This window comes from Pelophylax lessonae (genome assembly GCF_965119305.1).
Source record: "Pelophylax lessonae genome assembly, chromosome: 3".
NCBI lineage: Eukaryota > Metazoa > Chordata > Amphibia > Anura > Ranidae > Pelophylax > Pelophylax lessonae.
Genome location: NC_138770.1, coordinates 484,907,052 through 484,932,381, shown reverse-complemented (window position 1 = coordinate 484,932,381; position 25,330 = coordinate 484,907,052). Strand labels below are relative to the sequence as shown.

The 25,330-nt window shown below is 47.3% G+C and overlaps 1 protein-coding gene across 1 annotated transcript in view; it reads right to left on the bottom strand.

Annotated features, from left to right (window-relative positions):
• MTR (5-methyltetrahydrofolate-homocysteine methyltransferase) overlaps positions 1-25,330 on the bottom strand; it is a 1,642,758-nt gene that overhangs the window by 269,070 nt on the left and 1,348,358 nt on the right. Inside the window, exon 27 of the mRNA XM_082249226.1 lies at positions 19,011-19,086. Within this exon, the coding sequence (XP_082105352.1) occupies positions 19,011-19,086 (76 nt within the window). The remainder of the gene's footprint in view (positions 1-19,010; positions 19,087-25,330) is intronic.

The following is a 25,330-nucleotide window of genomic DNA, read 5'->3' as shown; positions in this document are numbered from 1 at the left end:
AAGAGCGACAATTTTGCAAAAATAGCAATATTTTTCACATTTTTTTATATGAAATTCCCCCCAAAAAAAATGTAAAAATCAAAATTTTTTAACATTTTTGGCCAATTTGTTTTATCCTACCTATGTTTGGTAAAAAAAAAATCGCAAAAAGCGTATTTTGATTGGTTTGCGCAAAAGTTATCGCGTTTACTAACAAAGGGAAAGATTTTTGTCATTTTTGTTGTTTTTTTTTTAACGCGTAATGGCGGCGATCTGCGATTTTTTTTGCGGTACTGCGACATTGCGGCGGACAGATCGGACCCTTGACTGACATTTTTGACACTTTTGGGGTTACCAGTGACATTTCTACAGTAATCAGTGCTATACATATGCACTGTTACTGTAAAAATACACTGGCAGTGAAGGGGTTAACTTTATTTGGGAGGGAGGGGCTGTGTGTGTCCCTAGGGGCGTGATTCTCACTGTGATTGGCTGTGGCTCTAGCTGTAAGGACACTGATCAACTGATCTACATACTAGATCCGTGTAATCAGTGTCTTTACAGCGAGGAGAATGACAGGCAGCTTGTTTACACAAGCTGCCTGACATTCTCCCTCTTCCCCCGACGATCGCCGAGTGGCCGGCGGACATCGGGTCCGCTGGTCACACGCGCGGGGGGGTGCGGGAGCGCGCCTCCGCGGGCGCGCGCTCGCTCCCCAGACCCTCCCAGGCTAGTGACATTAATTAACGTCGGCAAGCAGTTAAAGGAGTTGTAAAGTCAGGCGTGTTTTTTTTTATCCTAATACATTATATGCATTAACCACTTTAAGACCGAAAGGATTTGCCCCCTTAATGACCAGGCCCTATTTTGCGATCCGGAACTGCATTACTTTAACAGGCAATTGTGCGGTGGTGCTACGCTGTACCCAAATAAAATTGACGTCCTTTTTTTTCCCCACAAATAGAGCTTTCTTTTGGTGGTATTTGATCACCTGTGCATTTTTTTTTTGCGCTATAAACAAAAAAAGAGCAACAATTTTGAAAAAAAAAAAAAAACAAAAAACATTTTTCACATTCTGCTATATGACATTTTCAAAAAAAAATTTAAAATCTACAAAATTTTTTAACATTTTAGGCCAATGTGTTTTCTGCTACATATTCTTGGTAAAAAAAAATAAAAATCGCAATAAGCGTAATTTTTATTGGTTTGCACAAAATCGCGTCTACTAACTACGGGAAAGATTTATGCCATTTTTTATGTTTTTTTTACTAGTAATGGCGGCGATCCTGTGATTTTTTTGCCAGACTGCGACATTGCAGCGGACAGATAGGACCCCTGACTGACATTTTTGACACTTTTGGGGTACCAGTGACATTACTACAGTAATCAGTGATATAAATATGGACTGTTACTGTAATAATAACACTGGCAGGTAAGGGGTTAACAGTATAGGTGATCAAAGGGTTAAATGTGACCCTAGGGGAGTGATTCTAACTGTATTAGGGTTGGACTTGTGAAATGATCACAGAGACATGCAATCCTATATAGCAGGATCACATGAGCTCTGTGATCATTTCAGAGAGGACGGTCGGTTGTGTTTACAACAGCCGGCCACCATCCTCTCACAGCGGGGAGCGATCGTAAATGTGTCAGGCGGCAATTGGAGCCCCCTGACACCCGCATAGGCTTCTCCCCTGACGATCGGGGACGGGAACTCGCCGTCAGCAGCGCACGCTCGCCCCCTACGTCGCTTTGCCTGTATGAGCCAGCCTGCTGCAGTAAATATACAGGAGTTGGTCGGCAACTGGTTAAGATAAAAAGCCTTCTGTGTGTAGAATTCCCCCCCCAGCATCCCCTAATACTTACCTGAGCCCCATCTCTGTCCAGTGAGTAAATATATGGGGGTCTGATAATTGTGTTTTCTATGTACCATATTTTATATATATATATATATATGTATATATAATGGAAAACTGTTACCAATACTTACCGTAATTTTACTTTCCTGGCCCTGCGTCATGCCATCATACTACGGGTCAACTCCGCCCCCTTGACCCCCATAGGACATCCCTTTAAGAGCATAAAAGGCAGGCAGTACCTGGTGAACGTGTTCTGTAACAGCTCGCGACGGACCAGGGAGGGTTTGTATTGGTAACAATTTTCCATTTTCCTGGCTCTGCGTCATGCCATCATACTACGGGACTTAACTAGCCCAAAACCCAGGGTGGGAAGAATAGATTACAAACACCAGGTGCTGCTGCAGAGAAAAAAAAACTATTTTAGTGTCTTGACAAAGCAGAAGACAGTACTGAAGCTCCCATATGAGCATACTGAGAAGACATCACATCCAACTTATAGTGTCTTATGAAGGTATTAGGAGATCTTCAACTTGCTGCCTTACAGACCACGTCTGCTGATACCAAGCTGCCCAGGAGGATGACACTGCTCTCGTGGAATGTGCTGGGATCTCTTGCGGAGTGGGGAGGCCTTCCAGGGAGTAAGCGGTTTGGATTGCTTTCACTATCCAGGTAGAGAGGACTCTTGGAGGGGCTGGCAAACCCATCTTGGGACCCTTTGGAAACACAAAAAGAGCTTCTGTCTTCCGGAACGAGACCGTTCTGGTCAGATAAGTCTGTAGGAGAGACTTCATATCCAGATCATGCCATCTAGACTCTTGCAAGGCTGATTCAGAAGATGAGAAGGCTGGGAGAACAGATTCCCAATTAAAATGAAAATCTGACGAGACCTTAGGAAGGAACTTCGGAGAAGGTCGCAACACTACTCTGGCAGGAAGGTGCAGAACGGCTCCTTGTGGGAAAAAGCTGCAGTGTCTGAGACTCGTCTGGCTGAGACTAATGCAGTCAAAAAAACCGTCTTCAATGTCAGGTACCATAGAGGGCTGTCCGAATCCGGGAAAAAAGGGCTCTTCAGCAACCCTGTTAATACCACTGGTAAATCCCATCTTGGAAAAAAAGGACGAATTGGTGGGCACATCTTGATTGCCGCCCGGAGGAACCGGGCCACTAGAGCCTGTTTTGACCATGAGATATCGGTAAGAGCCGAAACTTGTACCTTAAGTGTGTTGAAGCTTAGTCCCAAATCGAGGCCAGACTGAAGAAAGTCCAATATATTTGCCATTGAGGGGGAACGGAAACAAAACCCCTGTCGAACTGAGAAAGCCTTGAACCTCTGCCACACTCTATAATAAGTGGCCTTAATAGAATTCCTCCTGGAAGACAGAATGGTGGACATTACAGAGTCCGAAAGATTCAGGTTTTGGAGCTTGCTCCTCTCAAATTCCACGCAGTCAAGGCCAGATGGGCCAGATTGGGGTGTGTCTGGTCGTTGTAAATGAGGAGATCCCTGGCCTGAGGGAACCTTATTAGGGGACACGCCGCCAGGTGAGCAAGGAGGGAAAACCACGGCCTCCTCGGCCAAAACGGAGCTATTATAATAGCCGGTACTCCCTCTTCCATGATCTTCAGCAGTGCCTTGAGAATTAGAGGAAATGGTGGAAATAGGTAGACTCGTTTGAAGTTCCACCTCTGAGATAGTGCATCCTGGGCCAAAGCTTGCGGGTAGAAGAAGCGGGAAAAAACTTGGGTGCTTGACAGTTGAACGGTGTCACCATTAGATCTATTTCGGGAACTCCCCATTGGATGAATATTTTGGATTTAGCATCCATTCCGCGCTGTTTGCAAAGTTCCTGCTCAACTGGTCTGCTAGGGCATTCTGGGGACCCAGGAGATATGATGCGGAGAGGTCTAGCAAGTGAGCTTCGGCCAAGGAGAAGATCTCCGCAGTTACCCGGAGGAGTTGCAGACTTTTTGTCCCCCCTTGTCTCACAATGTACAACACCGCCGTCGTATTGTCCATGAGAAGTCTGACCCTCCTGCCTTGGATTATGGGCAGAAACGTCTTCAGCTCCTCCTTGGCAGCTGTTAGCTCTAGGAGATTCGAGGAACATGGTAATATCTGGTCCCAAACTCCCTGTGCTTCCAGTTGTAGGCAATGCGCCCTCCAACCCTGGAGACTGGCGTCCAAAGTGATCATGATCCAGTCTCCAGGGTTGATGGGCCTGTCCAGGGAGAGGTTGCTTCTCCTGGTCCACCACCGGAGGTTGCAGGCCACGAAGCAAGGAACTTGGAACTTCTGGCCGAGAGAACCCCGGCACCACTGGCTGAGAAGGCAGAACTGAAACCTCCTTGTGTGCCACTGTGCCCAAGGCACTGCCGGAATACATATAGTTGATAAAAAGTAATTAATCAGTGCTAACCAAATAGAAAATGAAAAAAGATAATACCCCAATAATAGCTAAATAGCCAGATATGGGGACCAATGGCTGCCAACATAAAAGTGAATTCACCCTACACCAGAAACAATCAAAAATAAAAACTATGTAGCGCCAAAGGATGAATACATTAAATATACACAATAAGTGTCAATTAACAAACCATCTGTGTTTATAAATGAATAAATACGTATAAAAATCTATCACAATCAAAGTGCAAGTGCTCTTAAATTATGTGATAAAAAGACAATCAAGGTGATAAAAACTACTTTGTTGAAAAAACAATTGTTATGATAAAGAAATAATATCACAATAAGAGCTCATGCAAATAAATAATCACACATATGCATCCGATAGTGTGAAAATAAGAATCCAAAAAATAAAAAAAAATATGTGCACCAAAGTCCATAAAAGTGGGTGATGATCTTCTAAACTGTGTAGGTATCAAGAAGACAGGTGCTAGTGCTTGGATAACTAAAAAGTGCCTTGGTGCATAAATGATAATGCTGGCCGCTCACCTCCTGGTTTGGCTCATAAGTTATAATGAGCCAAACCCGCTTTGTGCACACACAGGTGCTAATAGGTGTGGGAGGGTAGTTTCCTCCTGTCCTCCCTCTGTACAAAGGTACTCCAGGTGAAAGATGACCAGATCTGCAGTGTCACTGACACAATGAAGGCGATAGGGTGGTTGCCTCCTCACACTCCTCTCTCCACCATCATGATACGATACATGTGTAAAATAAATACAACGATCTAGTGCAGGACTTCCCAAACTGTGGGTCGCCGCATCTGAATGGGTCGCCGACAGCGAGCTTTAGAGAAGTCAGTTGAGCAGTGAAAAAAAAAAAAAATCTTACCATTTAAAAGCCCACTGGGGGCGCTGGGCGTATTGCTGGCTATGGGAGGGGTTCCCGGCTGTGACATCGTAGGGGGCAGGGCCGGTACAAGGGGTGGGTGGGGACGGCTCAGGAAGGACACTGGATGTCAGATCGGGACTATACAGAGTTTGTTACCTGCCCTCTCCTCCCAGCAAACAATGTGGAAAGTAGGCAGGTAACAAACTCTGTATAGTCCGGATCTGACATCCAGTGTCCTTCCTGAGCCGCATCTCTCCCGAGCTGTCCGTGCAAAGGTTTAGGAATTGTCTCCTATTAGGCTCCTCCTCCGCTCTGACATATGAATAGGAGGAGGAGCCTCAGAAGAGGAGAATCACGGATCGATGTGCCGCGCTGTACCTGAGGTCTGCATGCTGGTGCTGGAGGGAGAACTGTACTGGAGGCACAAATCTTATCCTGTCACCTCCCAAATTCCCCCCATAACAGCACAATCCCCCCCTCCCATATCGATCCCACCTAGAAGTAATCATCTTCTCCCCACCCCTCCTAGTACAAATTCTCTTATCCCCCCCCCCCCCCCAAGGACAATCCCCCAAAAAGTATTTGTACTAGGAGGGGTGGGGAGAAGATGATTACTTCTAGGTGGGATCGATATGGGGGGGGGGGGGATAAGAGAATTTGTACTAGGAGGGGTGGGGAGAAGATGATTGCTTCTAGGTGGGATCGATATGGGGGGGGGGGGGGGGATGTGCTGGGATGGGGAATTTGAGAAGTGACAGGATAAGATAAGACTGGATAAGATTTCTTCTAGCAGGGGAATTGTACAACCGAAGCAATGGTCTTTATTGACTCCATGCGAAAAGATTCTTGCTTGATAAAGGTGTTCAGGAACCTGAGGTCCAGGATGGGACGCCACCTGCCTGATGCCTTCTGGACGAGGAACAAGGGGGAATAAATCCCGCTGCCTTCTTCCAATCTTGGAATTGGCCCTACCGCCTGTAGCATTAGAAATTTTGACACGCAGGACTCCAGCGTTATCCGCTTCGCTGCATATGACGAATCCTTGTTGAAATAAAAAAGTTTGTTGAAGAGAAGGCGAAGTCCTCTGTGAACTACCTTCAGAACCCACGCATCTGAAACTTCCCTCGCCCAAACCCTGCCAAAATGGGCCAGCCTTGCCCCTACTGGCAACATTTGGGCAGGCAAAACTTCAGAAGGATTTTGCCACTGTCTTGAGGGGTTGAGGAGCCGAATAGGAGTTGTGAGGTCGCCACTGAAAGCAGCTAAACTCTCTTGCCGGGCGATATGATCTTGCATCCCTAAACTGCTCACACGGCTTTCTATTCGTGCGAAAGAACTGCCCCCGGCGTTTCCGATCCTGCGGAAGAAGGCCCAATTTTCCTTCTGTCACCCGACGGATCGCATCCTCCAGTGTTTTGCCAAAAAGTGTGCCCCCTAAAAAAAGGAATAGAACACAGACCCTGCTTAGAAGCCAAATCTGCAGACAAATGATTCAACCAAAGGGCCCGTCTGGCAGTGACTGAATGTGTCATAATGCGTCGTGTGTCAAAGTGAGCCTCACCATATCCACAGCTGCCTCTGCCATGAATTCTGCTGATAGCTTTAGGCCCTGGGGGCTACACACTAAGGATTCTTCATCCGATTGTAACCCTAATGTTGTCTCAACATCCGAGGCCCAAATTCTGACTGCTCTTGCAACCGAAGTTAGGGCCACTGCTGGTCTACAGGCCGCTCCTGCTGTAGTGAAGATCTTCTTGGCTTTTCTTTCCATGGGATCTTTGAACAATACTGACTCTTCTAATGGCAGAGTGATATGCCTGGCTAGATGCTGCAAAGACGCATCCACCTTCGGAGGCGAATCCCATGACAATATATCCGACGCCTGAAACGGGTAAAGTTTATTCACCCTATTTTGAAAAGGCGGCCTTCTATCTGGTTTTTCCCATTCCTCTTGCATGAGCTCCCTTATCTCTTCCATAAAGGGGAACTTAGGAAGATCCTTCTTCAAATTAGGGTAGTACTTCCTGTGGTCCTTTGGGGCCGCAGTATCTTCCTCCCAGTAAATGGCTTGTTTGACCGCTGAAATAAAAGAAGAAGGAACTAGGGAGAAATCAAAACGAAAAAGATTCCAATTCTTCCTCCGCTACCACCGAATCCGCCTCCTAATCAGAAAAAATAGCCCCTGGTTCAGGTGAATTCTCTTGAATCAGACGGTGCGAAAGCCTCTCTCTCCTGGACGTAGTAGGAAGCAGACCCTGCACACTCTCCTGCACAGCCTCTCTAAGGTGAAATCTCCTGAATCAGGTGAAATCTCCTGAATCAGACGGTGTGAAAGCCTCTCTCCCATGGACGTAGTAGGAAGCAGACCCTGCACACTCTCCTGCACAGCCTCTCTAATGTACCGCTTAATGTCTTCATTAACGACTTGGCCACCCTGGGAAGCCTCCCTGAAGCATGACTTACAAAGCCTCTTGGCCGGCATTGACACACCCTCACAGGCCCAACAAACACTGGATATCAGACTGCCTGGGGTAACCAGCTTGTGACCTGCCAGTGAATCCCCCCGGTGATGCCTGGAAGACGGGCCAGGTGAGGCAGAGGGCGACCCTTGCTGTATATGGTGTCGCTTAAACTTCGCCTTGGAGTGAGATGCTTGCATGAACAAGGAGCGGTGACTACTAGAAGAAGAAATTATCCTCTTGCGGCCTCTATGAGAAGAGCCTCTCCCCCTGAAAACAAGGAAGGATCGCTCAGTATCCATGAGAAAGGAAGCATCATATAGGAGAAAATATGCAGCTGTCCCTACCTTTCTGGTCTTCAGTGCCTCGTTTTCAGGAGCTGGAGTACTCATCCTGGGCTGAGAAAGGAGCAAGGAATAAGAAGCTCAAGAATGCATCAGAGAGAGGGAGTTTGAAGAGCTGTAGCAGGAAATTTCTGCACTCACCAACTACTGCAGCTGCAGATGGATGGATGGATGTGAGCAAGACCAGACACAGTCCACTGGCCAGAGAAGGAGAGGAGATGAGACAGAGATCCTCCTGAAAACATACTGTAACTTCCCCCCTCCCCCCAGGGGAGCGTTCACTTACTTACAGCTGAAGATCTGCAGTCTGTGGCAGCAGCAGGAGAGGAGACGATTGAATGGCCATTTAAAGGAAGAGCCCTCTGCTCCTCCAATCAGGGCCCCCTACCGCATCCTCCAATCGGCAGGTCCGAAAACCGGCCAATCAGACACACACATACAGTTGTGCTCATAAGTTTACAAACCCTGGCAGAATTTATGATTTCATGGCCATTTTTCAGAGAATATGAATGAAAACACAAACACTTTTCTTTCACTCATGGTTAGTGTTTGGCTGAAGCCATTATCAATCCACTGTGTTTACTCTTTTTAAAATCAAAACGACAACAGAATCTACCCAAATGACCCTGATCAAAAGTTTACATACCGCAGTTGTTAATACCGTGTATTGCCCCCTTTAACATCAATGACAGCTTGAAGTTTTTTGTAGTATTTGTGGATGAGAGTCTTTATCTTCTCAGATGGTAAAGCTGCCCATTCTTCCTGGCAAAATGCCTCCAGTTCCTGTAAATTCTTGGGCAGAAGTTTGGAGGTCGGCCATCTTGCTGATTATCTATAGAAGCAACATTGCTACCAAACCGCTCTTGATGCTTGTTACCTGCTTTTATTACTTGTACCTGGGTGAGTGCATACCCTATGAGTTTTAAATAAAATAATTAGTTTTAAGGATAGTGCACTATGGGCCGTTTTTCTTCTTAATTTCTACCCGATCTATGAGGTGTAATGCTGTCCCATGAGGATTTGGTTATCTGTTATGCACCATCTCAGTGATATGTCTGGAGACTGAAGACTGATAAGGCTGTATTTTCATATGGAGGTTTTGGTCTGAGAGGGTCTCAGAGGTCCTTTAACCACTTGCTGCCGTATCCCCGCCATCCTCTGGTAAGAGTCAGTGTGTGGTGGCTGGGATTTCACATCTTTTCGTTTGACACACATGGTGGTGATAATATGCTGACCCTTCACCTGTACTCCTTGTGATATTTTAATATGGACTATATTTTATTATTGGTCTTTGTATAAACTAGTGCTGCTCTATGTACTTTTATCTCTTTTGAACCTTCCAGTGTTTTGAGTCAAGCTGCTGTTTTTTTCTAAAGGGCGAGGGGTGCTTTACATATACTGCATTTATCTTGCCATCAATTCTGGCCAAATTTCCTGTGCCTTTGTAGCTCACACATCCCCAAAACATCAGTGATCCACCTCCGTGTTTCACAGTAGGAATGGTATACCTTTCATCTTAGGCCTTGTTGACTCTTCTCCAAATGTAGCGTTTATGGTTGTGGCCAAAAAGCACAATTTTGGTCTCATCACTCCAAATGGCCTTGTGCCAGAAGGTTTGGAGCTGGTCTCTGTGATGTTTTGCATATTGTAAGTGGGATACTTTGTGGCATTTGCGTAGTAATGACTTTCTTCTGGGGACTGGACCATGCAGCCCATATTTCTTCAAGTGCCTCCTTATTGTGCATCTTGAAACAGCCACACCACATATTTTCAGAGTCCTGTATTTCACCTGAAGTTATTTGTGGGTTTTTCTTTGCATCTCGAACAATTTTCCTGGCAGTTGTGGCTGAAATTTTAGTTGGTCTACCTGACCGTGGTTTGGTTTCAACAGAATCCCTCAGCCTACTAACAAGACATATCGTCCTGGATGTCACATCACTTCCTCAAACTCAACCTATCCAAAACCAAGCTCATGATATTTTCTCCCCCACGTTTCCTCTTTCAACTGATTTCTCTGTCAACATCAACGGCACAACTATCAACCCGTCCACCCATGCCAAGATCCTAGGTATATTCCTGGACTCTTAACTATCCTTTCGGCCACACATCCAGTCACTGTCCAAAGCTTGCCACCTCAACCTCTGCAGCATCTCCAAGACACACCCCTTCCTAACAAATGATACCACAAAGCTTCTAATCCACTCCCTGGTCATCTCTCGTCTCGATTACTGCAACTCCCTTCTCATTGGCTTACCTTTAAAAAGGCTATCCCCCCCTTCAGTCCATCATGAACTCTGCTGACAGGCTCATCCACCTTGCAAACCGCTCTGTGTCTGCTACCCCCCTGCCACTCAACCAACTAATTAAACTCAAGTTATTAACCATAACTTACAAAGCCATCCATAACTTGGTGTCCAGCTACATCACTAATCTGGTCTTAAAATACCAACCAATTCGTTCTCTTTGTTCCTCCCAGGACCTCCTGCTCCCTTGTAACCTCTTCCCATGTTCACCTCCAGTACTTCTCCTGAGCCTCTCCCATCCTCTGGAATGCTCTACCCCAATCTGTCTGACTATGTCCAACTTTGTCCACTTTCAGACGATCCCTGAAAGCACATCTATTCAGAGAAACCTATCTGGCAACCACCTAACAACTGTACTTGTATTTTGTCCATCAGCCCATCCCCCAGAGTTATTACCTCTTGTATCTCTTGACCCTCTCTCTTAGATCGTAAGCTCTAATGAGCAGGGCCCTCTGATTCCTACTGTATTAAAGTGTATTGGATTTGTACTGTCTACCCTCAAGTTGTAAAGCGCTGTGTAAACTAACAGAGCTATATAAATCTCATCCACAAATATCACAAAAGACTACAAGCTGCATTGATGTTAAAGGGGGCAATACACAGTATTAAGAACTGGGATATGTAAACTTTTAAGCAGGGTCATTTGGGTAGTTTCTGTTGTCATTATGACTTAAAAAGAGTAAACACAGTTGATTGATAATAGATGGCTTCAGCCAAACACTAACCATGAGTGACAGAAAAGTTTTTGTGTTATTCATACTTTCTGAAAAATGGCCAAGAAATCAAATTCTGCCAGGGTGTGTAAACCTATGAGCACAACTGTATCTCTGAAAATTCATTGTAAAAACTAACATACACTTTTCTGCATGCTTAGGAAACAAACAGCTGAACTTGTGATGACACTCACCATCTGATGAAAACCAATTACCTGGGGGCGAGTCCTGGACATGGTGGAGTGAAGACGTGTGCTGAGCGAGCTCCGGCCATCTCCCTCGATTTTACCTGACTATATACCGCCACATTGCACCAGGTATGAGCACCGGTCATCGGAGGAGGTCACGGAAGCCCCCGTGTCCCTCTCCACGATCGGACATTCACCGATTCTTCCTCGGGACCCGTTCGGCCTCCGCCCGTGCTCAAGCTGCCAGCCCGCGCACTGTCCCAGCTGCCACTGCCGCAATGACAAGTACACCATCCTCCCCTGCCGCTTCGGTTCGGTCGGAACCATGGACTCTGTCGGGCACACCTCATCCCCTCCTCTCGTCACCTGCACCCCTTCTGATACCTTCCGGAGTCTGCATGGATGCCGACCTGCGGGCCCCGATCCAGGCCTTGCCCACTAAACGAGACATGGTGGCCTTGGTGCTCCGGGTGGAGGAAGCACACAACAGGGACTTTCAGGCCGTCCGGTCAGAGATCCAGCAACTGTCAGACCGGGTTACGGTCGAGGAGACGTCCGTCGCTTCCCTGGAGGTGCGGGTCTCCCAGCTTGAGCAAGTGCAGAAATCACAGGCGAACCATGTCACCTCACTGCAGCTCAAAATTAAGGAGATGGAGGCCCGCAGTCAGCGGAATAACTTGCGGCTGCGAGGCCTGCCTGAGGCCACTGGACAGGAATCCCTTCAGCCTACTCTGTTAGCTCTCTGCCACCGCCTAGTACCATCCATCCCGCAAGCTGACTTTGAACTTGACAGAGTGCACCGTGCCCTGGGCCCACACTCTACTGATGTGGATAGGCCTCGTGATGTAATCTGCTGGCTACACAGATACTCTCACAAGGAGATGGTCTTGAGGCAGGCTTGGGAGATTGGAGACATTGATTTCAATGGAGCCAGGGTCAGAATTCTTCCTGACCTGTCTCGTGCTACCCTACAGCGGAGGGCTTTGATGTGTCCACTCCTTGAAAAGATCAGACAGGCGGGCTACACGTATAGATGGGGATTCCCTATCTCCATATAGGTCCGAAAAGGCACCTCCTCGTTTACTCTGCACCATCCAGATGACCTCCCAGCTCTCTTCGGGTTCCCAGACATTGCTCAGATTCCGGTCCTGAACTGGCTTCAGCACCTGCCGAGCCGATCTCGCAGATCGCCTGGCACTGCCACCCGTGGCAGGGGCCTCCCACCACGGACCCCGAGAAGTCAGAGGAGACTGGATCCTGCTACTCCGCAAGATGTGCGAGAAGACTGATGCTGCCAACCCACAGCTTCTACACCATCAATGTAATGCCTTGATTTTTCTTTTACCTGCGGATCTCTCCCCTGATGTTACCTGAGGTGGAACGATCCTGACGCCCTGGTCGACTAGTCTTTGACTGACCTGATCATCGGTCCCCACCACCACTATGATACCCTTGTCCCCCCTTCGAAGAACTGTGATCAACCTGCGGTGTCCGGTCTTCTAGACTAGTAGGTGATAGACTCTTGTCCCCCCCCCCCCCTTTTTTCTTTTCGCCCCGGCCTGCGGAACTTGCCCAGCCTGGCTGACGAGCCTGAAGGAAGTGGCTGTGCCCGGTCCCATCATTTTCTTTCCCCCCACCGGGTTTTGAGATACTCCTCTACAGGGCAGGGTCCTGCAGTCTGCCTCACTTCCCACATCCACGTCCTGGTCTGATCCGGTGAAGGTACCTTTACTCTGTCTGTGAATCCGGGCCGGGGAGGGTATTGTACTCTGCACTGCTGACTGTCCGAGAGGAGGCCTGCTCCCCTGGGGGATTTGCCACCGGTAGCCTGCGGGGGCGGAGATGCCCCATCCCTTTGGGAGCTCCGGGGCTGGGTACATTGTTTCTACTTGACCTCTGTGTAATCCTTGGCGGGGCCCCAAGACACTCTTTGGGGGTGCCGGCTATGCCGGTGGGGGGGGGGGGCGGTTTGGGGGGAGGTCTAGGGTGCTGTTGAGCCTTACCGTGGAGATCACTCCCTACTCCCTGTCAGGGTCAAGTACTACCTCGGGTCCATAATGTCCCTTGCTCTTATTGTCAGGTTTGTTATAGACAAATGTTTTCTGGCATAAATGTTGATGGCTAGTTTTTTCCGCAGAGCGTATATCGGGTGATTTCCCCGATTGCGCCCTGTGGACCTCCTCTGCTGTATGGTATATCTTGCTCTATGTTTATACTGTGCTTAGCGGTATTAATTTGATGACTGTCTATATGCTGAGAGAGCTCTGGCCATTGAGCTCGGCTCCTTTGTCGTGTCTGGTTTTACACCCCACTTAGGCCTACACCCCAGAGGGTTTCACTCTCTTAGACGGGTGTCTTTTCTGTCTCTTGTTTCTTACTCGTTTCCCCCCCTGTTGTGCTGTCCCTTTCCCCTCCCCCCTCCCTGGTTGTAGTGCATACCGCTCCGTGGTGCTTTTACCCTCACCGGCTACCTTCACCTTCCCTCCCCCCCTTCACCCCCCTTCCCGCTCTCTCCTTTCCCATCCTCCTCACCCCTCTCCTTCCGATATGGATCCCGTGCGGGTGACCAGGGGACTCAATGTCCCAGAGAAACGGCGCATGCTCTTGGGTGACCTGCGACAATCGCACTCGGACGTCGCCTTCATCCAGGAGCCCCATTTTAGAACCAATGGCTTGCCGTTTCTTCAAAACAGATTCTTCACTAACATATACCACGCTACCAATGTTGCTGCCAAGTCTAAAGGTGTCTCCATCCTGTTCTCGAATAACATCCTGTGGTCCTTACTTGATAAATGTGCAGACCCCCATGGTCGTTATCTATTCCTTAAAGGGAGCGCATTGGGGGACAGTTGGCTACGTTGGCCAATATATATGTACCCAATGCTCGCCAGGATACATTCCTGAAGAAAACTCTGGCATCTCTGGTGGATTTCGCGGAGGGCCGTTTGCTCTTGGGGGAGGGGGGGGGACTGGAACCTCCGTCTGGATCCGTCTACAGACACGTCCACCCGGGGTGTCTTCGGTGCCTCGGGGTGTCCGGGGACAAATTATTAAACTGCTCAAGGAGCTTCAATTGGTGGATGTGTGGCGCATATTGCATGCTGGAGAAAGGGACTACACTTATTTCTTCCACCCACACAGTGTGTATTCGTGTATTGAACTTTTCATGGTCCCCCACCGTCTTCTCCCCTCCGTGGTAGATGTTGAAATTGGCTCCATAATATGGTCGGACCATGCTCCTGTCATTATGGAGGTGAAGCTTGGGGGAGCAGCCCATGAGTCGGACTGGCATTGGAGGCTCAATGAGAGCCTGCTCCAGAACCCGGAGGTGTTAGCGGATGTATCCCAGCAGCTCCAAGCGTACTTCCAACTGAACGATACCCCAGACAGTGACCCCGGAGTGGTCTGGGAGGCCCACATGGCCGTAATTAGGGGGGTCCTGATTGCCCACGGCGCAAGAATTAAGAGGGATAGAGAACAGCAGTTGACCAAGCTTCTGGAAGACATAGCTCGACTGGAGGACCCACACAAGAAGCGCACGGACACCTCTGTTGGAGCTGAACTGACCAAGTTGCGGAGTCAGGTTGGTGACCTCTTGAGGCACCGAGCGAAGGCGGCCATCCAGCGCTGTAGGCACACTCATTACGAGTCGGGCGACAAATGTGGACAAGTGTTAGCCAAAGCTCTGAGAGATCAGCAGGCCTCCTCTTACGTCCCATTTGTCAAGAGCTCTGGCGGCCGTAAATTGCATCTCCCCAGGGAAATCTCCCAACGGTTTGGGGACTTCTACTCAGAGCTCTACCATTTGCCCCAAGATCCCTCACGTGCTGGAGCTGTTACTTCCTATCTTGACTCAGTCTCCCTTCTGAGGTTTCCATGGCCGGCGAGAGATGCTTTGGAAGAGGCTTTTACCCCTGATGAGCGGTCCATGGACATTAAGTTGGCGAAAAGAGGCAAAGCCCCCGGCCCCGACGGCTTCACAGTCCTGTATTGCCAGCAACTGCAGCCCCTGCTTCTCCCCCACATGCTGAAAATGTTCAATGAGATTGGCCAATCTACCACATTCCATGCAGACTCTCTATTGGCACACATATCGGTTATACCTAAGGAGGGGAAGGGCCCTTCTGCATGTGGGAGTTACCGGCCAATCTTGTTACTCAACACTGACCTGAAGCTTTTCACAAAATTGATCGCGTCCAGGCTCCAACCCCTCTTGCCAGACCTGGTACACCTTGATCAGGTGGGCTTTATCTCCACCAGGGAGGCCAAGGACAATACCATCAAAGCCCTGAACCTGATACACTTGACCAAAGCCACGCGCCGCCCGACCATCTTCTTAAGCACAGACGCCGAGAAGGCTTTCGATCGGGTGAGCTGGGAGTATATGTTTGAAGTTCTGAGACGTTTCAGCGTTGGCCCCCGCATGCTCCACTGGATTTTAAGTATTTATTCCTGCCCCCCGCGCGATGGTTAAGGTGAATGGAGTCTTCTCTAAGCCTTTTTGGATTTTTAATGGCACTCGGCAAAGGTGCCCCCTCTCCCCACTCCTTTTTGCCCTCTCCTTGGAACCTTTCTTAACCAAGGTACGCCTGAACTCGGATATTTCTGGGGTTCCAGTGGGCACTGCATCCTATAAGATCTCAGCATACGCTGATGACCGTCTCTTTTCCTTGACCAACCCCTTGATTTCCCTGCCAAATCTCCTCCGCGAATTCGAGCTCTATGGGGTGGTCTCCCACCTTAAGATAAACTACCACAAATCAGAGGCAATGGGTGTGTCTTTGCCTGTACGGGTCCGGGACTCCCTTCGCCACAGCTTTCTTTTCAAATGGGCTGATTTGGCTCTAAAATACCTGGGGACTCTGCTTCCACCAAATCCCGAGCATGTTTATCGTCTGAATTTCCCCCCTCTCCTGACCACCACCCGCGCCCTGCTAAATAAGTGGTCGCCTGGACTTCATTCGTGGTTTGGTCGTTGCAACATCCTCAAGATGTCTATCCTGCCGAAATATCTTTACCTGTTTCAGACATTACCGGTGACAATCCCCGCCACCTTCTTTAAGCAAGTGGACGCCGCTTTCACCAAATTTATCTGGGCTGGTTGGCGGCCTAGGCTGGCTAGACATATACTCACAATGCCCAAGTCACATGGCGGAGTGGCAGTCCCGGATGTCAGGAGATACTACCAGGCGGCCTATTTGAACAGACTTGTGGACTGGAGCAGACATGCTAAACTAAAGCTGTGGACGACACTGGAGATGTCCATATTTCCGATCCATCTCCCGGGAGCTCCGTGGTGTATTGGCTCAGTGCCCGAGCAGGTCAAACGACACCCCTTTGTTGGCCCGACCCTCAGGAGCTGCTCCTTGGCCCTGGCCTCTGGGGTTACTCAGACTGTGCAGTCGCCCATTTTTCTGATATTGGGCAACCTGGCCTTCCCGTGGGCTGTGATGGGGGTAGGTTTCGAGCTCTCTTGGAGCTAGGGCGCTTCAGAGTGACACATTTTGGGACTGTTGCGACTTGGCCTTCCCTTCTGCAGTTGACAGCGGTGGGTGGCCCGTTTGCACTTACCCGATGGCAGGCGCTTCAACTGCTCCATTTCCTCCGTGAACTGGGGCCCGCTCGCTCTTCGAGAGACCACTGACGCCCCTCGAGACCCTTCTATCGGGGAACACCCCCCTGCCGCATGCTTTATCCCAGCTCTATTCCATACTTTCGGAGCCCCCGGGGGATTTTGTCCTTCCGGGGCTCTTGAAGTGGGAAGGGGAACTACAGAGGACCTTCACGGTGACCCAACGCAAAAATATTATTAGATTCTCTCTACGCTCCTCGATCTGCACGCGTCTCCAAGAGACCAACTAAAAATTGTTGACGCATTGGTACTACACCCCGGTGCAGATCGCCGGCTTCTTCCCTGAGGCACCGAGCAGATGCTGGAGATGCCTGGGCGACCGGGGCTCCATGCTCCACATGTTTTGGAGCTGTCCCCGACTGCGAAATTTCTGGACGGAAGTGCGGAGAATCTCCCAAAATGTGACTGACGTTGTTCTCCAGGATGACCCTGCTCTCTTTCTACTGCACTGTACCTCTATCCCCCCGAAGCGTTTTAAGAAATCAGTCCTGTGCCACCTCCTCAACGCGGCCAAGGGGTGCATTGGCCTTTGCTGGAAATCTACGACCCCTCCTTCGATACCGCTTTGGTTGTCCAGAGTTAAACAAATTAACGATTTTGAGGACCTGGTGTTGACCTTGCAGGGCAGGAGGGAACAATACACGGCGACTTGGGGATGCTGGAATATGTTCATCCTCTCGGATGAGGGAAGGGCTCTCCAGGATATCACCTGAGCCATTGGAGTTATGGGAGTGGGAGACCACGCGGGATCCGTTCGGCTTTTCCCTGTTCCCCTTCCTTTTCTTTGTCTTATTTCAACCCACTTGTCCTCCATGATTGCTGCTGCTCCAATACACTCTCTTTATTGCACACCTGTCCCCTTTCTTCTTTAAGCTATACTGTTTCCTTTTTTCCCACCCCCTTCCTTCCCCATCCCCTTCCTTCCTTTCCTACTCCTCCCCATCTTTTTCTCCTTTTCTTATTCTACTATTCGCTACATACCTTCGTACTACCCCTGTGTGATATTCACTCATCTCCTTCATCTTATTGGTGAGAAAAGATTTTTCTGTGTGCTTAACACACACACTAGAAGACGATGCATACTTAGCTTGTCGCTCATCACTATGTGGATTTACTGACCCATAGATATGTTCCTATGTTGATGTGAATTATAGCTCCTCCACGATAGAATCCATGTGAATGTTATTACACAATTTATTTTTTCCTTTTGAATCGCTGATTTTACGCATCATCTGTTTGACAGTGCTTTTCTCACTAATCTGCTGCAAGTTGTGTTTCTGTTGCAATGCATTTTATCTTGTTACCATGTGTTAAACTTGTTAATGCTGATTTTGATTACCTAAATAAAGAATTTGAAAAAAAGAAAAAGAAAACCAATTACCTACCTTCCTGTTTGATCAAAGAATAGACATTTGTGGTCAGAACCAGTTTGAACCAACAGCAGTAATGGCGGCTCCCTTTTTGTGTCAGTCACATCATGTTGATGCCCATTTAACTATTAAATTACCATTCAGAAGATATGGACTTTGACTGGATTGATTATACTGTCACGCCTAGATTACAACCTAGAACATGCCTATGTCTTATGCATATTCTTACTATAAATTAGTTAGCCTAATGTATGTGAGCTAGATAATACTTCCTATTTTGCCCAGTTCACATGAACTGAGCTTCTGTGTATTGTATCCTCTCCACTGCAGTAACTAAATGCACCTTTTCTTTCATCAATCTGGATTCACTATCTCATCTTGAAGGTCTTGTTTGAAGACTCCTTAATGTAAAGTAACAGCATCCGATGTCCACGAGTCCCTCAGCCATCCGGGACTTTCCCTCCTGATTGGCTGACACACAGCCATGGCGCCATTTGCTCCCGCGGCTTTCAAAGTCAGTTAGCCAATCAGGAGAGAGAGGGGGCGAGCCAAACAGCAGCTCCGTGTATTAATGTACACACGGAGCCGCAGCTCAGCTCGGGTGCCCCCATAGCAAGCTGCTTGCTGTGGGGGAACTCGAAAGAAGGGAGGGGCCAGGAGCAGCAATGAGGGGGATCCAGGCTGCCCTGTGCAAAACCAACTGCACAGGGGAAGGAAATATGTTTTTTAAAAAAACAAAACAAAAAAAAAAAACTAGACTTTACAATCACTTTAGGATAAAAAAACAAAAAACAAAAAAACAAACCCTGCCTTTACAATCTCTTTGATAAGTGTGCACAGCCATGTCATTTTTAAACTGAGAAAGCAAATGTACCTGGAACAGGATGGGAAAGCCAGTCAACATGGAAACCCTTTTCTCTAGCCTGTTGAAGTGTCAAATATCTTCTTTCCTATAATATTAAACAATAAATGATTTAAATAAAAGAAAATCTACATATTCTTTACAGAAATGCAAAAAAATGTCATTTTTATTCAATAAAACACTATGCATTATTAAAAAAAAAAAAAAATAGTATTTACTGTGAAAATAGAAGAGTAATTAACAGAAAAGAAAATAGACATAAAAAACTTTAGCAAGCTTAGAGATGCCACCAGTAATTTATGCAGGTTCAGGATCCATCCTTGGTGGAGTACTGAATCAACATCAGGCCCTTGATTATGAAGGCTTTGCACAACTGCACCCACAGCCTGCTGGTACTCAGTAAAACAGATCCAGGATTAGAAGTGTTTACTCTTCCAAGGCTCTTCAAAGCCTCTGGACTCCAGGACAAATCTCAGAGAAATCTAAAAAAACAAGGTTTCTTCCCTAAGAACTGACATTCTACTATTTTAAAGAAATATTGCTAGAGATGAAGTAGGAAGCACCACATCCCTTTAAAAATAATGTTCCCTTGATATAATGTTCCCTTTAAAAATAATGTTCCCTTGATATCCCCAAATGGGAGGGATACCTCCCATTTGGGGATATCAAGGGAACATTATTTTCCCTCCCTGCCCCTTGTTTTGACATTGGGGTACTCAGTGAATTAAGTGCACATTCATCATAATCAGGTGAATATATTAGCAATCCCTCAACCAGATATCTAGTCTCATATAATTGGATATATAGCAATCTTTGATTGAATTTCATTTCCATGCTTTGGTCTCTTACTATTCCTACCCATTATTCCTAGCTTGGCTGTCACCCTCTCTATGGGTCAACTTTAAGAGGTTGGATGTCTCGGTTCCCCTCCCCCTCTGTGCTCGCTTTGGTGGCGTCACTTGTGTTGCCCCTACCTCCGGCATAAGAAAGGGTTCAGGTTATTTTAAGGTACTTTTTCCTTGTATTACTGTTTTTCAAATATGTAAATCATTTGGGCATCCAATTTTAGGACCATTGAGATATGCCCTATGTACATAAACATGCCATGTTTTTTTATGTTTTTCCTTCTGTTATCTAGAAATGTTCACTCTCGAGAAATATCTATGAAAACTCCTGAAGAAGCTATTATGAAGATGGCGAAACATTTAGAGTTGATATTTTCGAGTGCATTTTCTTGATTTTATCATTTTATATTGATGTATTGTCTTGTCCTCACCTTCTATGTGTAATAAAATGTACAATTTTTGAGAATTCAGATTTTTCTCCATCATTTTGCACCGTTAAAGTCCCACTTTGCCCCCCCTCATTGTACTGACATTCTACTAGTTCGAAGTCTGCATCCATGGAAACTCTGGGTGATCTTTAATCTTACTAACATAGTGGACAGGGTAATGCACTGTTATAGCATATAGGATCAGAATCAACATTTGCTGGACCACTTACAAACAAAACTCTCTGTCAAAGGGTAGAGAGCAATAAAATGTTTATGAGAGGGGGTGGGGAAAACAGCCTTTAGGCATTTCCCAGTCCTCTTAGATGAAATCACTTTAGCAGATTGGAGTAGATTGTAGACACCAAGGCTAAACACTGAGATATTAGTAGTGACAGATTCATCCTTCAGCTTCAGTGTTGTATGTTAACAGGGCCATAGATACATTTTTGTTCTGGGGGGGGGGGGGGGGGTTCAGCAGTAGGTACTAAGTAAAAGTCTTTTAAAGAAACAAACTGCACCAAATTAAAAAAAAGCTGGAAAAAGGAAAAAATGGTGTGTTGCTCACAGTAAGCAATCACATTCCTAATTCAATTTTCTCAGATCCTCTAGAAAATTGAGCCTGATTTCAGTTTTGCCTTCTTCCAGTTCTTATGAACATTGCCCAGTTTGGTTGGCTATTGTCCAGCCTAAAGCTGGGTACTGGCTGAAGTTAAAAAAAACTGACAAATCACTGTACTAAAACTTGCTGTGTTAGTACAGCGATCTCCCCAGCTGTGCCATTGTGTGTCCCCCCCTCAGCCATTGGACTGCCCACAGGGTGGTGCACTGTAATAGCCAATCTGGGCAGATACAAAGAGCACCATCTTGTGGAAGGAAGCACTCACTGATTTTTTTGTTAACTTGGCAAACCAGACAAGAGAAGCGTCACTGTGCATTGTTCATACATACAGAACATACCTCACAACTTCCAAGCTTCCAAGAATGAGGGACATGACAGGGAGGATGTGGCTTGCGGCGCACGTAGAAAAACATTAGAGTGGGAGGGTCTAAGAGACTTGGTTAAACAAAACCTGGGCTTCCTTGTACCTATAAAATACATTGAGGCTGGGGCCTCCATAATTGCTGTTGTGTTAGCCTGTTAGGCCCTGACTTTTCACATGTAGCAATTTGAGATCTTTACTGGGCAGATGCAAAGGGCACAATCTTGTGGAAGGAAGCAGCAAAGCACACACTGATTTTTTCATTTCAAATCATTTTTATTGTAATTTTTCAAACAACAGGGTAAAACAATAAGGTAAAACAATAAGCAGGTTTGCATAGTATGTGTAACAGGTCTTGCAAAATAGAAATCAAGTAACACTTGTGTACCAGATCTACTTGGTTCTTAAGCCTATAAAATCTTCAATACAATAACATAACAACATGGAAAGTGTATAACACATCTTCCTCACTCACTTTCTCTGAGTTCCACATAACAGTGTAAGTGCGCCATCTAGCGGCCGTAAATTAGATTACACAGAAAAGTTCAAATTGAACCAGTGGGTCCAATTGGAACAATTGGCTTTCTCCCTATGGTAAGACTCACTCGTGGGGGTCATAAGTAGCTCGTACGTGTGATGTAGTTGGGTAGTATGGATGATGTCTAGAAGAGAAGGAGGTTGGCTGCTCTTCCATCGTCTAGTAATACTTAATCTAGTTGCAAAAAGTACATTTAGCACCACTTTACGGAGCGGTCTTGGGATGGTTTCTATAGTCAGGTTGAAAAATCCTAACTCAGGTGTCGGAGTCAGGGGTGTCTGTACAATGTTGGTTAGCATCTGGAACACTTCTGACCAAAGGGCTTGTATTGGTGGGCAGTCCCACAGCAGGTGTCTAATGGTGCCTATTTTACCGCATACTCGCCAGCATGTAGGAGGAGTATCACCATGGAACTTCACTATTATGGCTGGGGTGAGGTACCATCGTAGCGAGATTTTGAGGTGCATTTCCCTAATGGAGGCGCTCAAGGAAGCTTTACCACTAGAGGACAGGGCCGCGGACCACTGTTGAGGGGAGAAGGACGTTTCCAGATCTCGTTCCCACTTGAGCAGGGGAGGAGACTTGGTAAAGACGTTTTTTTCACTCAAAATGGGGTAGATAGTTGAGATCCCTTTGGGAGAAGGGGAAGTGAGGAACTCCCAAACTTTCCTCGGGATGGGGGTTCTATACTGAGGGTTGTGCTGCAGGCAGGACTTAATTTGAATGTGTCGGTACCATTCTGTCTTGGGGATTTGAAACTCCGAGACTAACTGTGAAAAGGTTTTAAGGGTATCTCCAGTGTAGAGGGCATCTAAAGTGGTGATTCTGTGGTTCGTCCACTGGCTCAGGTTCATGTCTGGGACAACTTGGAGAATGCTAAGTAGAGGCAAGGAGATTGTAGTGAGCGGCCTGTGTTTCCATCTAGAGTGTGTCAAGCGCAGCCAGGCCGAGACCGAAGCTTTTACGGTCGGAGGTAGGTGTGCCGGTTTTTTGTCCCCAACTCGCCTACTACATAACCATGAGGCGAGGTCCCTGTGAGGGGTCAGGTTTTATTCCAGTGTCCCCCAGACAGTGTCCGGGTTCTGCTGGAACCAAGGGCGCAGTTGCGATAGTACTGAGGCCGTGTAATATTCTTCTAGGTTGGGCACAGAGGCCCCTCCTGCATCTTTGGACTTCATCAGTATCCCCCGCGCACACCGGGCACGCTTCCCTGCCAAAAATAGCGGGACACCATTGACTGTAGTGATTGTAGGAACGACTTAGGAATGGGAATGGGTAGTGACCTGAAGAGGTATAGCAGTTTGGGCAGTGTACACATTTTAAAGGCTGCTAGTCGCCCTGACCACGTAAATTCGAATTTCGCTAGATTTTGAAGTTCTTTGGATAATTGGAGCTTGAAGGGGGTGAAGTTTGCCTAAAACAAGAGTGTCGTGGATTTGGTAATGCCTAGGTACGTAACCCAGTTATCAGCCCATTTGTATGGGAGCGAGCTAGTGAGAAGGTTCCTGGTTATCCCGTCTATGCCTAGGTTTAACATGTTAGATTTAGTTTCGTTCACTTTATACGAGACTTCCCCAAATTCTGTGAGAATATGTTTAATTCGCGGAAGAGAGGAAGCGGGGTTCGATACCATCAGGATAACATCATCAGCAAATAAGCTGATGCGGTGTTCCTGAGGTCCAACGTGAATGCCGGTGATGTAGGGGTCCGTACAGATTTTTTGGGCCAGGGGTTCTATGGCTAGATTAAAGACAAGGGGTGAAAGTGGGCACCCTTGCCTAGTTCCATTGGTGATATGGAAAGGGGTGGAGAGGGATGTGTTGACCAGTACTCGTGCTGTAGGGTGGGAGTAGAGCGCCAGGATAGCTGCAAGCATTCTGCCATGTATGCCAAATCTGCGGAGCATTTCCTGGAGATACCCCCAATGGACTCTATCGAACGCCTTCTCTGCATCCAGGGAAAGGAGCAGAGAAGGCGTTCTAGTAGAGTGTGCGGTATGGATAACATCTATGAGCCTTCTAGTTGCGTCAGCAGATTGTCTACCCAAAGTGAAGCCCGATTGGTCTTTGTGTATTAGGTTTGGCAACAGAGGCATCAGTCTATTAGCGACTAGTTTGGCGTAAATTTTTATGTCCGAATTGAGCAGGGAGATGGGACGAAAATTTTGTGGAGAGGTCGGGTCTTTGCCCGGTTTGGGGAGGGTCACAATAGTAGCTTCGAGCATTTCCGTCGGGAAGGAGGAGGTGGCTGCGGCATCATTGAACACTGTGCACATATGTGGCGCTAGTGTGTCTGTCATGGACTTATAGTAGTCGTTGTCAAGGCCATCCGGACCAGGGGATTTCCCAGTTGGCAAGGATGCTATGGCTATTTGAACCTCTTCCACTGTTAAAGGGGCGTTAAGTTGTGCAGCCTGTGCGGGCGTGAGGGATGGCAGGGTAATGCTATCTAGAAAATCCTTAATGTGGTCAGGATTGGGGGATGAGGGCATGGAGTCTTTCAGGTTATAGAGGGATTCATAGTAGCTGCTAAAAGCGTTGGCTATGACTCTAGGGTCATAAAGTCGTTCGTTCGTATTGGGGGATGAATGATGGATTTGATTTTATTTTTAGCACGTTGGCCCTTAATCTTGGCTGCCAAGAGTTTGCCAGCCTTGTTGCTAGTGGCGTAGTACGTGGCTTTGGCTTTCCGGAGATTGCGTTCATAGGTGTCAAGGAGATGGGATCAGAGTTCTCGCCTGAGCGTCAAGAGTCGGGTTTTTAGGTCTGCGGAGGGATTAGTCTGGTTCTTGGTCTCTAGCGATGTGATGTCTCTGGTGAGTTTGTCTATAAGTTGGGAGCGCTTTCTGTTTGTTCTACGCTGTAGCTGAATAAGTACCCCTCTGCTGAACGCCTTATGGGCGTTCCAAAGAGTCGCGGACTCAGATACCGACCCCTGGTTGGTCTCGAAAAATTCAGATAGGGATTTTTTAAGGAATTCAGCATTATCCGGCTGCTTGAGTAGTGCAGCGTTTGCCCTCCAGGGTTTTTGAGATGTGGGTTTCTGCGACAAAGAGTACCACACTCACTGGAGCGTGATCAGACCACGTAATCGGGGCTATCTCTGAGTCCACCGCTCTTTGGAGTAAAGCTAAATCAGACAAAATAATATCAATACATGAGTAAGTATTGTGCACCACAGAGTGGTGAGAGAATTCTCTATCGGAGGGGTGGTGGCACCTCCAAACGTCATAAAGGTCGTTCCTGTGGATAAAGCCTTGCAGGGATGGCAGGCACCTGGTGGCGGTAGTTGAAGTGTCCACTGATCTATCTGGGGGAAGGTTAAAGTCGCCACATAGCACCAGGGGACCTTTCTGGACCGATCATATTTTTAGCATTGTTCTGTCCAGGAAACAAATTTGATGAACGTTAGGAACGTATAGGGAGACCAAAGTCACCGTAAAACCATCTATGGTGCATACAACGATCAAGTATCTGCCATTCACATCTGTAACTGAAGTGACCAGGTTGAAATCCAGGTCTTTGTGTACGGCTAAAAGGAC